At 46.7% G+C, this 14982-nt stretch overlaps 1 protein-coding gene across 3 annotated transcripts in view; it reads right to left on the reverse strand.

Moving 5' to 3' along the window:
- Nucleotides 1-1158: 1158 nt before the first annotated feature.
- Nucleotides 1159-14982, reverse strand: part of METTL16 (methyltransferase 16, RNA N6-adenosine) — a 94039-nt gene continuing 80215 nt past the window's right edge. The window contains exons 9-12 of one of the 3 annotated variants that reach the window (XR_010131686.1): nucleotides 7450-7623; nucleotides 6390-7314; nucleotides 2487-2726; nucleotides 1159-2012 (exon numbers count right to left, since the gene is read on the reverse strand). Coding sequence is in view for 1 of the 3 variants with exons in the window: in XM_004058258.4 (XP_004058306.1) it covers nucleotides 6688-7314; nucleotides 7450-7623 (801 nt within the window). In the remaining 2 variants the exon portion in view is untranslated. Of the gene's footprint in view, nucleotides 2013-2486; nucleotides 2727-2820; nucleotides 7315-7449; nucleotides 7624-14982 lie in introns of those variants that run through there. The other 2 variants (XR_008673113.2, XM_004058258.4) reach the window with 2 other exon arrangements.

Raw genomic sequence — 14982 nt, forward strand, 5'->3', positions numbered from 1 at the left:
TTTTGCGCTTTCACTAACTACATAATTACGTGCACTACTGCCAAATACAAAGTTCTGTGAAGATTTGGTAGCATAATTTTTTTTCTCATTCTGTCCCCCAGGCTGGAGCACAGTGGTGCAATCTCGGCTCACTGCAACCTCCGCCACCCGGGTTCAAGCGATTCTCCTGACTTAGCCTCCCAAGTAGCTGGGATTACAGGTGTGTGCCACCACGCCCGGCTAATTTTTGTATTTTTAGTAGAGACGGGTTTCACCATGTTGGCCAGGCTGGTCTCAAACTCCTGACCTCAGGTGATCCACCCGCCTCGGCCTCCCAAAGTGCTGGGATTACAGGCGTGAGCCACCGCGTCTGGCCCCAACATGTACTTTCACTAGATATTTTATTTTGTGCTTTCACTAACTACTTAATTATCTGCACTACTGCCAAATACAAAGTTCCGTGAAGATCTGGTAGCATAAATGAAGAATTCTAAGTAATTCCACTGACTACATGTCACTCGTTCATCATAGGCTGGAAAATAATATTACCCTAAAGTGCTGAACTGTGAGGGTGACAGACGCTTTTTTCCTTCCCCGTGATGCATCACTGCAGCCGCTCCCTAGAGGTGGGTCGGATGAGCCTGGAAGTACGTTTCCACATGAAGTGCGGCACTTGCCATAGACTTTTGAGTTCTGGCACAAGATCCCAGTCTTGGCTTCTTGGACCTGAGTTCGAATCCCATTTCTATGACTGAGCTCCGTGGATAACCTTACAGCAAGTCACTGACACTCTCTGAGCTTCCCTTTCCTTCAGCCACCACCTAGGAACATCACACAGGCTGACGGGGTTACTAAATGAGACAGTGTGTGTGGAAGGTGGACCATCAATATTGGCCCCCGGTCCTCCCTCCATCACATCAAGTATGGGTTTTGCTCTTTGTCAACGGTGGTACTTTACACCTACAGACATACATGTGAGGTCTCAGCCTTTTCATCTGAGTCTACTGGTAGAAGGTTTTCTGAATGGAAATGGACAATTCAAAGAATCGGAAGAGGAGCAAGTGTTTCCACCCTCTGCTGAGATCTCAGTCCTTCTTGCACTTAAGCACTGCTCTCACTGTGAAGCGGCAATTCCTCATCTGTGGCACGAGGAAGACAAGGTTTAGTAAACGGACTTACCCTGTGCAAGGAATGGAACTGGACGGGAACCCAGGTCTGAACGTCGAAGTCTGTGCTCTTTCCTGCCTCTTGCTCCCCTAGGGTGGGTGGAAAAGAGTCTTGGGTTTACACCTGCCTGGCCCTCTCAGAGCACCGTTTGCGAGCCAGTTCTGCCAAGTCCGACTGTACTTTTCCTCTACCCCTTCTCCTTTCAGTTCCCCTGTGAGGGAAGCACCCACAATCTTCCTCTTCCCTAAGGAAACCCACGCTTCTGCTTGGATTGAGACCGGCAGACAGGCTACATCTCAAAGGGCACCTCGAGGGGCAAGGGCGTTCCGTAGTCACAACACAGTCCCTGGAGTACAAAGCACAGCTTCCACCAGGCAGCATTAGCTGCTCCAACCAGCAATTTAAAACACCAGCCGCTGTTTTCGTCATTTGGCTGTGCCACAGCAGAGGATGTGAATGTCACAGAACAGAGCAGGAACGCCGGGGCACGTGTGATGCCCGTCATCAGTGGGGCAGGCGCCGTACAGGCCTCTGATACTGCGCTGGCACTCACACCGAGAGCCGCGTACTCGGGATTACTAGAGAGGTTCAACACGTCAGTGCTGCCCGCAGGAGGCAGGAGCCAATTCATTCTATTCAGCCTCTTCTGGGTTTTACCGAGGTTAGTGCCCATTCAGCAAACCAAGTCTCCTGTGCACCAACTTCCCTAAAAAGGCCGTGACCCCTTCCTGAGGGGACCCCCGCCATCGCCATAAACCTGCTGCACCTTTGAAATGCTCCTTCTTCCAGAGGGCTCTTGACTTACTTTTCCCACCTGGCCCCTTCTCCTCCTAATGTGCACAACTGCTGGGCGGCCACATCTGATCCTGTACCAGAAACATAAGGGGAGACGGGATCCTCCTTGAGCCCACACAGACCCCAGCGTTAGTAAGATCCATCTTCTCCCCAGAAACGCCCCTTGTGAGAAGCAAGGCCGGCTAACCGACAGCATCTGCACCACACAGAACCCTCAACTTCTGATATAAGCAACACACGACATGCATGGTAGCCAGCCAACCAGAGGAACCCCAAACAAGGGTCAACAACAGAACACTGAACCCAGCTGCTTTTTTTTTTTTTTTTTTTTTGAGACGGAGTCTTACTCTCTTGCCCGGGCTGGAGTGCAGTGGCACGATCTTGGCTCACTGCAACCTCTGCCTCCCGGGTTCAAGCGATTCTCCTACCTCAGCCTCCTGAGTAGCTGGGATTACAGGCATACACCACCACGCCCAGCTCATTTTTGTATTTTTAGTAGAAACAGGGTTTCACCATGTTGGTCAGGCTGGTCTTGAACTCCTGACCTTGTGATCCGCCCGCCTCTGCCTCCCAAAGTGCTGGGATGACAGGCGTGAGCCACCGCGCCCGGCCTTCTGAACCCAGCTGCTTTCTTGGAGATCTTGGTATTACTCCTGGCTTTTGGAAAGTTACTGTTTGAAGATCACTCAGCATTTCCCCTCCAGTATCTTCATTAACTAGATATCAAGAAAAACTGGATCCAAAGTACTGGCCCAACCTGGATATATTCTAGAGTAGAAGGACAGCTGGAAAGAATAGAAAAAACAGTCAGCTGGGACCATTAAAAAAACATTAAAAGGTCGAAAGGGATTATACCAGGTAAAGAGACCATGGCTAGTGTTTTTTTCTCTTTCTACTTTTATTTTTCAAATTTTATTTCTGTGAAAATGTATTTGTTTACATAAAAATACAAATCTGGGTAGCAACTGGGTATTTCAAGAAAACACCATGGACAGACTTGTCTCCATTCCCACGGGGAAGTGAAGGCGCTTTGATAAAAGGGCCAAGGGTGCCCTCGTGTGGCCACCGAGGGAAATGCCGCGGCTTCAGCAGAAAGGAGGGGCTCCAGGAGCTGGTCGTGAAGTCATCAGCTCCCTTCTTTCAAAAGGCCTCGGATTTCCCACAGGCTTTTCCATCTTTTCCACTCCTTGCAGTTTTGTTATTCCTGTCAGAACTTAGAAGTTCGAGTGCTCACATGGTAAGCTTTGATTTCCATCGAGAGGAAAGGCTTTATGTTTTATAAAAAATGTATACTAAAGTAATCTACACGAAGCTTAGGACGAGTTGAAAGGGCACTGCCGAGCCGCGGCCCTGCCCAGGACAAACAGCAGAGGTCTGGAGTGGGGACAGTGCGGCCAGCATGTGTGGGGAAGGAACCAGGCTGACGGAGGCAAAGCAGATTCCGAAGAACAAAAGCAGCTTTAGTTTGCCTGGAAAACAGGCTCAACTTCTGTCTCCACTTCAGTTATCAGGAGACCAGAAGCCGATTCTAGGGACCAGAAGAGAATTTAGGGTCACACCACAAAGATTTAATTTCATACCAACCCAACAACATGAATGTGGCCTCCGGACACCGGGAGAGTGACACTCAAGATTATGACATATGAGTCAATAACCCATTTCTTCAAAGAAAAACTTGCCCACCTGTACCAGAGGTACATGCTATGAAACAACACACAATTATAAAGCATATGCATGACCAAAACAATGCTTAGATGTCCTTTAAAAATATTTTCAATGTTCTCTCACTAGGTAGCCTAAGAAAATCTTCTCAGGGAAGGAAATGGAAACATCCAAATGCACAGAAGGCACTCGGCTCCAGACTGAAAGCAGGCCGGCTCACGTGTTCCTTTTTTTTTTTTTTTGAGACAGTCTCACTTTGTCGCCCAGGCTGTAGTGCAGTGGCATTCTCGGCTCACTGCAACCTCCACCTCCCAGGTTCAAGCGAGTCTCCTGCCTCAGCCTCCCGAGTAGCTGGGATTACAGGCACGTGCTATCATGCCCGGCTAATTTTTGTATTTTGAGTAGAGACGGGGTTTCGCCATGTTGGCCAGGCTGGTCTCAAACTCCCGACCTCATGCAATGCGCCCATCTCAGCCTCACAGTGCTGGGATTACAGGCATGAGCCACTGCGCCTGGCCACGGTCACGGATTTTTTAAAACTCTAAGGTCATTAGCTTGACATCTATAAAATCTCCTCCATGACATGAAGCCTTAAACCTAGGGGCAGAAACACACTGAGACACAGAAACACCTTCTGTGCCTCAATACACAGAGCATTCTCTGGAAATCCCTACGACACAGGCTTAAAGGCCGGTGCTGTGCCTGAAAGACATTTTGAACAGGGAAGGAGTGTAAGCCAATACACTACTGTTACAACATGGAAAAATACTTGTAAGATGTTAAATGAACAAAGGACCAGAATACAAAACTGAACACGCAGCATGAGGACAACCAAAGTTAAACCCACACACACACACACCCCGTCTACAGAGAGACTAGAAAGGAACATGCCAATACCAAGAGTGGTTATGTTACAGAAGGTTGGGACTCGGGGTGATTTTGTTGTTTTGACTTTCATTTTTCCAAATCTTTAATGAGCATGTGCCACTCTTTCATAATGAAACAAGCAAACAATAAGTACTTACTACTTACTGAATGAATAGTTGCCACTTAAACAATTATCCTAAAATTATACCAAGGAAACTAGGTTTGGGTCCAGCAAATGACTCAAATGTGATATTCGCTCGAGATAAGGACAGTGGGGTGGTGTGGGCTGGCACAGCAGAAAATTTCTAGACCAGGGGAATCCACGGTCCTGAATTGAGTCTTGGCTCTGTGTGACCCTGGGTATTGTTTTTTGCAGCCTGACACATGAATGCTTGGACTAGAATAATGATTCTTAATCCTTAGTGGGTTATTGACCCCTTTGTCTGTGTCTGAGGGTTCTGGGAACCCTCTCTCCAGGAAAAACACACACACACACACACACACATGCTCACAGAGCTTTTAGAAGTAACTCTAGGAGGTATATGGACTCTCTGGAGGTCCACGGACCAGGTTAAGAACACTGGTCAGAGGCTGGGAGTGGTGGCTCACGGCTGTAATCCCAGCACTTTGGGAGGCCAAGGTGGGAGGATCACCTGAGATCATGAGTTGAGATTAGCCTGGCCAACATGGTGAAATCCCATCTCTACCAAAAACACAAAATTAGCCAGGCGTGGTGGCACGTGCCTGTAATCCCAGCTACTTGGGAGGCTGAGGCAGGAGAATCGCTTGAACCCGGGAGGCGGGGGTTGCAGTGAGCTGAGATGGCACCACTGCACTCCAGCCTAGACAACAAGAGTGAAACTCCATCTCATAACAATCAATCAAAAAGCCACTGGTCAGTATGCTGCCTTCTCTAGCTCCAGCTCCACAGCCAAATGAAGGCACAGCAGTTCCGCTTGCTGTGTCTCTGCCGAGGGCCTGATCTAGCTGCTGCCAAGATATGCCAGTCACCAGCTTCCTGTCCTGACCAACAGCCACCTCTCAGAAGGCTGGCTTAACTACTCAGCCCCAGTCTTCTTAGCAGATGGCAAGGAGCTCTGGCAAAGATTTTAGTCTAAACAGAACCCTAGGCTGCTGATGCAACATCAAGCACAGCAAAAGGTCACCCCTTTCCGGGGGGACGGCTACTGAACCCTGGCATTCCAATTAGAAACGTGTTTTAAGGACACGGTTACTCCGGCCTCAGAACTCTCCAATGTGAGTAGGTAAGTACAGGGGGGACTACAAGTGAAGCCACAAAAAAACAGTATTTGATCAGCAACAAAATATCTGAGACTTTCTTAAGCTACCTACAGCACATACTATTTTGTTCTATTTCTCATTTCTATCATCAGCCGCTCACTCAGCTAACCCCAGGATTCAAATAGGACCGCTGGTTTTTAATTTGTGAATATTCTTATATTAAAAACAAAACAAGCTCTACTTCAGATGTCCAAACAAAAATCATACAGTAGTAAAACTGCTACAAAATGGTACTGTCAACAGTCTGGAGGTGGGGGTATGGGTGCCTTCTGTCTGCCTCAGTCACACCGGGGAGTTTTGCTTACCTAATTCTGCTTCTGAAATAAGCAACATCAAAACAGCCAGGTGTCAGGAATGTGCCATTTACCGGGTGGTCCCCAGACTCTGCTGCTCCTTCCCAGCATTACTAAAGTTTCTCTCCCAGATTCCCCACCACCCACCATACGGCTCCCTTTGTGGGATTGATGCAAGGTAGGCCCCATCTTGAAGAGTACCAGGGCCTCCAGCTGGAGGCAGAGAGAGCCACCCCTCCTCAAGAAACACCCTTGGGTGACAGAGACAGCATGATATTCTAGGCAGTGCTGCCCAGCCCAGACTCCACAAACAACCCTTCTGACCTTGCAGAAGCAGTCCAGAGCTGAGGGGCCAGCTTGAGCCAGCTTGCAATCCCTGGGGAGTTTACTGAGGGCTTTCTGTTGTTACTGATGACCACAATTCCTCCTTGTAAACGACCACACTACGACTCCCTGTAACTCAAAAAGCGGGAAGGAAGCAGGGGGAGGTGGGGGACAGATTCATAGGTTTTTGTTTTCGAAGATAATTCCACATCGTGCTACTAATGGGCCGCTGGTAGGATTCCTCTTGCCACTCCAAAGCAAGTTACTATCAACACGTTTCCAACTGTGCAGGAGGTTTCTAGTTAACTGCAACAAGCCTGAAAATTTGGTTACGTATGTAGGTGCAAAGCTGGTTCATCAGATCCCTGTTCTGGCCCTCAACCCAGTGCATCTCCACTAAGGCGTCGTCCACCTCCTTCTTAACGTTTATCAAACACTTAAACAGGTACTGTCCGGCCACTCCTGGGAGACGTTTCCCCCTTTCAGCCACTGGGCTGCTGAACTGCTCAGAAGCCTCTTGGTCCTGGGCTCCGTTGCTAGAGCCTTGACAACTTTCCAAAACCTCCACCCCTCCCTTTTCCTCACTCCTTTCCTCCTCCGTGGGTTCCGGGTTTTCCTCCTGGGACAGGGACTCCTGGCTCGGGCACGGGCCCTCCACAGCGGCAGCCTCACCTTCCCGCAGAGCAGGCCCACAGGGGGTCCTCTCCTGGGGGCCCCTGGCCAGTTCTTGGCTATTGCCAGACTCTTTGGGGGTGGCCTTTTTCTCTTCCAAGGCCTGAATGACGTCCTCAGGAGCTCGGGGAACTTCTCTCAGCTGTCTCACACGCTCTCTTTTCTTTCTCCTTAAATGAATCCAGGAGTTTTCTATGGCCGTTAGGAAAAGGCTGACTTCCTCTTTTCCACAGGGAACTCTTTTATGCTGGACCTGTTTGGAGGAAAAACAGAATTTTGTGGGAAATCACGTTTCCCCTCTCTCCAAACTCTCAATAAAAAAAAAAAAGAAAAAAGAAAAAAGAGAAGGATCATTACGAGTACTTCGTCAATATGGTTGAGCAGGTACCTTCAAATCAGTGAGAATTTTTTCAATCCATGTCGTGACAACGACTATGCCTTCCGCCGTCTCCGAGTGCAGCGGTGATGCTTTGAGGGATAATTCCTTCATCACGGACGCCAGCACCACGAATGTAATGGGTTTCCTCGGTTTCTCTAATTTTCTTCGCTTACTTGGTGGTGACTGCAAGAAAAAGGAAGCATGGAAAAGAGGAGAAAGTTATCCGAATAATTAAACCTCACGCATTGTAATGAACTCAGAGAAAATTTCCACAACTTCTGCTACCAATCATAGAGCACTGAAAACACAAAGGGTTTTGTGTGTGTTATTTCCAGCACTTAAAACAACCCTGCAAGGTGCAGTCATTCACGCCTATAATCCCAGCACTTGGGGGGGCCATGGCAGGAGGATCACTTGAGCCCAGGAGTTTGAGATCAGCCCGGGCAACATAGTAAGACCTCCATCTCTAAAAAAATGTTTAAAACTAGTCAGCCACAATGGTGTACGCCTGTGGTCCCGGCTACTCTGAAAGCAGAGGAGGGAGGATCATTTGAGCCCAAGACTTCCAGGCTGCAGGGAGCTCTCATTGCGCCACCGCAATCTAGCCCAGGAAACGGGGTGAGACCCTGTCTCTTAAGAAAAAAAAAATTTTTTTAATTAAAAAAATAAGAACCCCACAAGATAGTTTAGGCATCTCCGGGAAAACGAAGATACAGAAAGGCTATGTCACACAGCTCAAGGTCACACAGTAACTGCAGTTAGGACTGAATGCCAAACCCATGTTCTTTCCAGCCGCACCGCACTGCCTTTGTTCTGGCTATCAGATGTAACTCCTCCAACTGCTAAACATCCTTCGTGTACCTGTGGTACCCAAAGCAGACCTGCACAATTATTTATTTCATGACAACTCGAGGACCCTGGGGGCACTGTGTTCTTGGCTGGAAAGAACTGCAGGGCAGACACATCAAGTTGTAGTTTGAGTTTATATTGGCTGAGGCTTGAGATAAAGCAGCCGGTGAACCACAGCCGTGAGATGACATGCAAGGAAGGATCAGGGCCACTAAGATCACGTGGGCAGAGGAGGAGGACTCCTGAATCGTGGCTGATGTCGGGACCAAGCCAGCGGCGAGCTAAGCACTGCCTTTTAGCTGGGGAGGGTGACACCGGCGCTGATGAGAAGACTGGATTTGAAAGCTGGTTCCAAGAAAATCACGACTGGCATCTTCCATTCTATCTCAAGCTGGGAAGGTGAATTATACCCTACCCACTAGAGGGACTCAAGTTCCACTTTAAAAACCAATGGCACCGGCCGGGCGCGGTGGCTCATGCTTGTAATCCTAGCACTCTGGGAGGCCGAAGCAGGCAGATCACTTGAGGTCAGGAGTTCAAGACCATCCTGGCCAACATGGTGAAACCCCGTCTCTACTAAAAATACAAAAAATTAGCTGGGCATGAGGGCAGGCACCTATAATCCCAGCTACTTGGGAGGCTGAGGCAGAAGAATTGCTTGAACCCAGGAGCCAAAGGTTGCAGTGAGCCGAGATCGTGCCACTGCACTCCAGTCTGGGCCTGGGCAACAAGAGTGAAACTCCGTCTCGGAAAAAAAAACAACAACAACAAAAAAAAACCAATGCCACCACTGTATTGAAAATTTATTTATTCATTTATTTATTTTTGAGATGGAATCTCACTCTGTCACTGGAGTGCAATGGTGCCATCTCAGCTCACTGCAACCTCCACCTCCGGTTTCAAGCGATTCTCCTGCCTCAGCCTCCCGAGTACCTGGGACTACGCCACCAAGCCCAGCCAATTTTTGTATTTTTAGTAGAGACGGGGTTTCACCATGTTGGCCAGGATGGTCTCGATCTCTTGACCTCGTGATCCACCCGCCTCAGCCTCCCAAAGTGCTGGGATTACAAGTGTGAGCCACTGTGTCCAGCCTGAAAATTTCTTTCTTTAAAGTAAAAACTTCAGGCTGGGTGTGGTGGCTTATGCCTGTAATCCCAGCACTTTGGGAGGCCAAGGCGGCCGGATGAATTGAGCTCAGGAGTTTGAGACCAGCCTGGCCAACATGGTGAAACCCCATCTCTAGTAAAAATACAAAAATTAGCCGGGTGTGGTGGGCCGCGCCTGTAATTCCAGCTACTCGGGAGGCTGAGGCAGGAGAATCACTTGAACCCAGGAGGTGCAGGTTGCAGTGAGATGAGATTGCGCCACTGCACTCCAGCCTGGAGACAGAAGGAGACAGTGTCTCAAAAACAACAACAACAAAAAGGATAAAAAAGAAAAAACACCAAGTCAGGTTTGAAGATCTTTTTCTGCTAAAAGGAATCTGACGACTGCTACTGATCATTCCAGTTGTACCTGGCCACACTGACAGCGCACACGCACACAAGCAGACACCACAGGTTCTGATTACTGGGGGACGTCTTCTAGTAAGAACTAACCAGCGGCCTCACGCTGCATACATACACAACAACCTAACCAGTTTATTCTATACTAGGAAACTGTTAAGAAAGGATAAAAAACAAAGGGTGTGTGCGTGTGTGTGTGTGTGTGTGTGTGTGTGTGTGTTTGAAGAACCTGTTCTTGAGAAATGAATAGTGGACTCTAAGACCTGTCTGAACCTGAACTTGTTCAATTATGTTTCAGACAAGATGAGACAAATTCATATTGACATTAAGACAGTCATATTGTTATTACTCAATCATCCTGCATGAGAAACATAATTTCTAGTCTACTGAGAGCCTAACGCTTTGCCGTAAGGAGCTTACAATAAGCGTATTAAGCTGGGGAAGAAGCGTATTAAGCCGGTGTGTGGGAGGATGATGGGGGTGGAGAATCAGACTCCCCATTCCCCGTCCCAACATCAAAGGCCATGACCACGGAGAGCTCACTGCAACCTGGCCCTCCCCGCCAGCCCGCCCTGTACAGCAAAGGTCATCTACAAGCATGGCTAAAAGGGCAGCACTTCCCATCTCTTCTCACAGAAGGAGTGATCATTTTGCTCACAAATTCTGACCAGTAAAGTCAGGATATTGCTGTTTCTCATTATGCTAAAGCTGACCTGCGATACTCTTTCTCCAAAAGTAAGGACGGGCTTCATCATTTCTAGAGATTAAAAGAAGAAAATACATCTTTACCAACCTGACAAGAACTCTATCAGGGATACTTTCAGAGTCCTGAGGAAGTCAGAAATCACAAAATCGACAACTTATTACCCAGTTATCTCAGGACTAAAATGAAAACTTCCCTCTCTCAAATATGGCTCCTTCATCTGCATCCTGACCCAACTTTCCCATATACAATGGTCAGTCAACAAACTTGATATTCCTGAAGATTTATTTTTTAAAAATTTTCCTTTTATTTTTATTTTTTAAATAGAGAAGGGTCTTGCTATATTGATTGCCCAGGCTGGTCTGGAACTCGTAGGCTGAAGCTCTCCATCTGCCTCAGCCTCCCAAAGTGTTCGGACTCCAGGCCTGAGCCACTGCGCCAGCTGCATTCGGAAGATTTCTAATGAACTGCTCTAGCACACGCATGCACACACATCATCTCAGGACTGTCTTCAATTTGGCTTTGCTCTACTATAGAAACTAAACATTAAGAGACAGACAGGCCAGGCACAGTGGCTCACGCCTGTAATCCCAGCACTTTGGGAGGCTGAGGTGGGTGGATCACAAGTTCAGGAGATTGAGACCATCCTGGCCAACATGGTGAAATCCCATCTCTACTAAAAATACAAAAAATTAGCCAGGCGTGGCGGCACACGCCTGTAGTCCCAGCTACTCGGGAGGCTGAGGTGGGAGAACGGCGTGAACCCGGGAGGCGGAGCTTGCAGCGAGCAGAGATCGCGCCACTGCACTCCAGCCTCGGTGACAGAGCGAGACTCCGTCTCAAATAAAAAAAAAAAAAAGACAGATAATTCATACTCCAGGAGTTCTCAAGCAAGGCTTTTAAATGATGAAAGATTAACTGAAGTATGGCTCACAGCAGTTGTTCAGTCCCCTCTTATTTATCATGAAAATTCCTCGTGGGCAGGGTCACAGTAAAATATAGGATCAAGTTCTAAGAAATTAATAGTTAAATTCAACACCACAGTTCTCTGGTCATAGGCAATTTTTACATTTTGCCGCAAACACTAGTACATAGAAGCTGTCAGTTTTTCCCCAATTGAAATGATCTTATTTTGCTAATATCCTTATAATTGCAAAACACAAATATTTTAAATGAAGAGTGCTACACTCAAACTGTCATAATCTAGTTTAGCAGGCAAGGCGTACATAAATAATTCAACATTTTAAAGTCTACCTCAAAACCAATCATTTACAATGGCTAATCCAGTTTAATGCAAAGAACTAGGTGAATTTACAGCTGATTTTGGATTTGAAGATGCACTGCTGGAATTACAATGTGAGAGAAGCCTGGTGAGGAGTCGTAGGTCTGTAGAGAAGACAGGTTTTATATCTTTTGAATTCCAAGTAGTCAAGGAATGATCATCAATAAGAGAGGAACTGCAAGCGTTAAAAACACATTAGATCACAGAAGCCATCAATCAGGCAAAAACAAACAAACAAAAAACCAGTTCTTAAATTTTAAAATATGCTACGTAGCAGGGTGGTCTACAAATTTCTTTTCTTGTCTTTTTTTTTTTTTGAGACAGGGTCATGCTCTGGCACCCAGGCTGGAGTGCAGTGGCGCAATTACGGCTCAGTGCAGCCTCAACCTCCTAGGCTCAAGTGATCCTCCCACCTCAGTCTTCTGAGTAGCAGGGACTATAGGTGTTTGCCACCATGCCTAGCTAATTTTTGTATTTTTTGTAGAGATGGGGTTCTGCCATGTCGCCCAGACTGGTACAAATTTGAATCTTCACTTTAATTTCTAGATCTCAATGATGCCATCAGCCAAGAAACTTTCACATGTGGTGTAGCTTGACACAGATCAGTGTAGCATGTTATGTCTCCGTTAATTATGGCTAACGCAAAAAAACAAAAAAAAGCCACAGGCTGAATGAAATCATTAAATTCTCTCTAGTATTTGCAGGAAGAGAAGAGCCATTCCACAGAGAAATCTGGTGCACACGAAGCCACAACCTCTTTGTTTTGGCAAAGCAGCTTCTAGAAAAACCTCAAGGGGAAAGGGGACAGGGCAGAGAGGAGACCCCAGTGCAGTGGCTGTCTGTTTTTTAAAAGAGATAGGGAGTTACAATGTTGCCCAGGCTGGCCTTGAACTCCTGTGCGCAGGTGATTCTCTCACTTCAGCCTCCCAAGCAGCTGCAACTACAGGTGCACATCACCACACCCAGCCCATTTCTTTCATCTTAATCTGACAGGTCGTTGTTTAACATGTCCTGAAATCACCCCCAGGAGTATGTAAAAACAGTAAAAAGTAAAAATAGCAGGCGGGTGCCATGGCTCACGCCTGTAATGCCAGCACTTTGGGAGGCTGAGGCGGGTAGATCACAAGGTCAGGAGATCAAGACCAGCCTGGCCAACATGGTGAAACCCCGTCTCTACCAAAAATATAAAAATTAGTTGGGCATGGTGGCACGTGTCTATAATCCCAGCTACTCGGGAGGCTGAGGCAGGAGAATTGCTTGAACCAGGGAGTCGGAGGTTGCAGTGAGCCGAGATCACGCCACTGGACTCCAACCTGGGTGACAGAGCAAGACTCCGTCTCAAAAAAAAAAAGTAAAAATAGCAAGGGGAAGAAAACTATTGCAGAATGCTACCTATTTAAGAAGGAATGATTATAAATACATACGTGTATTTCTTTGAATTTGAAAAAATGGGTCAGGCACGGTGGCTCATGCCTGCAATCCCAGCACTTTGGGAGGCCAAGGCAGGCAGATCACTTGAGGTCAGTAGTTCCAGACCAGCCTGGCCAACATGGTGAAACCCCATCTCTACTAAAAATATGAAAAAAAAAAAAAAAAAAGAGCCGGGCATGGAGGCATACACCTGTAATCCCAACTGCTCGGAAGACTGAGGCAGGAGAATAATAGCTTGAACCCAGGAGGCAGGGCCTGCAGTGAGCCGACATCGTGCCACAGCACTCCAGCCTGGGCAACAGAGCAAGACCCTGGCTCAAAAATATAAATACAAATAAAGGAATGATAAATTATAAAATTGTTTAAATAGTAACCCATGACGAAGTAAAGGATTAGGGTGAATGAGATAGAAGAAAGAAGTTAGACTTCTGACCATTCTTTTGAGATTTGATTTTTTTTCATTTCACAGGTAGAGAAATTAGAAATATATTTTATTACAAAACAAAATTAACAACAAAAAAGGCACTCCCTAAAAATCTGAAGAAGATGAAACAAATGAACCTCTGTCCTGACTCCATGCAGAAAATTCAGAGTGGAAACGTTCCAAATGACTTTGAAATCCATCATGAGAGTCTCCAAGGACAAAAAAGAAATGTAAAAGTAAAAAAATAGCTATTTTCAGAAATCACTTTGTTGATGGTAATGTTACTTTTGAGACTCCTGGGGCATATTGTGAGATAAAGTTAATGAGTAATATGTTGGCTGAGGACTGGATTTTTTGGCATGGGATTTTTTTTCTTTTTTTAAGAGATAGGGTCTTCTGTGTTGCCCAGGCTGGCCTCAAACACCTGAGCTCAAGTTATCCCCCCGCCTCAGCCTCCTGAGTAGCTAGGATTACAGGTGTGCACCACCGCAGTCACAGGATTTTTGAATGGGAGATACAGATGGACAATTGATGAAATTAAGTAAAAACCCGCAGATGTGAAGCTGAATAAAGTATCAGCAAGTATATGCTGGGTACAGTGGCTCACACCTGCAATCCCAGCACTTGGGGAGGTCGAGGCAGGAGGATCACTTGAGCCCAAGAGTTTGAGACCAGCTTGGGCAACATGGCAAAACTCCATCTTTACCCAAAAAAAAAAAAAAAAAAAAAAAAAAAAAATTAGCTGGGTGTGGTGGCAAGGAAGGAAGGAAGGGAGGGAGTAAGTGGAAGAGGGAAGGAGAGGGATGGGAAAGGAAGGGGAGGGGAGAGGAAAAGAAAGGAAAGGAATCAACAAGAACTTGCAACATATTTTATCTTAAAAATAGTAATTCCTAGCTCTGCTGAAAAAGCCTCTAAAAACAATGACTAACCTGGTACCATCCCTAGTGCCCAGATGAATACCTTTAAATACGACTTCCCAGCAAAATAAACCAGATCTCCTGGGAGAAATGGTTGATTCCAGATCTGAGAGAGGAAAAAATGAGCCTAGAACAACCTGTGATACCAGAAAGCAAGGAAGCCACCAAAGACTACAGTGGATATGATAAAAAAGACTCACGAGCCAAGTGGAATAAATTCTCCACGGCCAAAGACGGTTAACTGTGCCTCAGTAGAGATACTCAGTGTAATGAATTGAAAAATATAGCCTCAACCCAGGAGGCAGAGCTTGCAGTGAGCTGAGATCCTGCCACTGCACTCCAGCCTGGGCAACAGAGCGAGACTCCGTCTCAAAAAAAAAAAAAAAAAAAGAAAAATATATAAAAAAATTGTAATACAGTGGGGCACAGTG

This window comes from Gorilla gorilla, chromosome 19, assembly GCF_029281585.2.
Source record: "Gorilla gorilla gorilla isolate KB3781 chromosome 19, NHGRI_mGorGor1-v2.1_pri, whole genome shotgun sequence".
In the NCBI taxonomy this organism is placed as follows: Eukaryota; Metazoa; Chordata; class Mammalia; order Primates; family Hominidae; genus Gorilla; species Gorilla gorilla.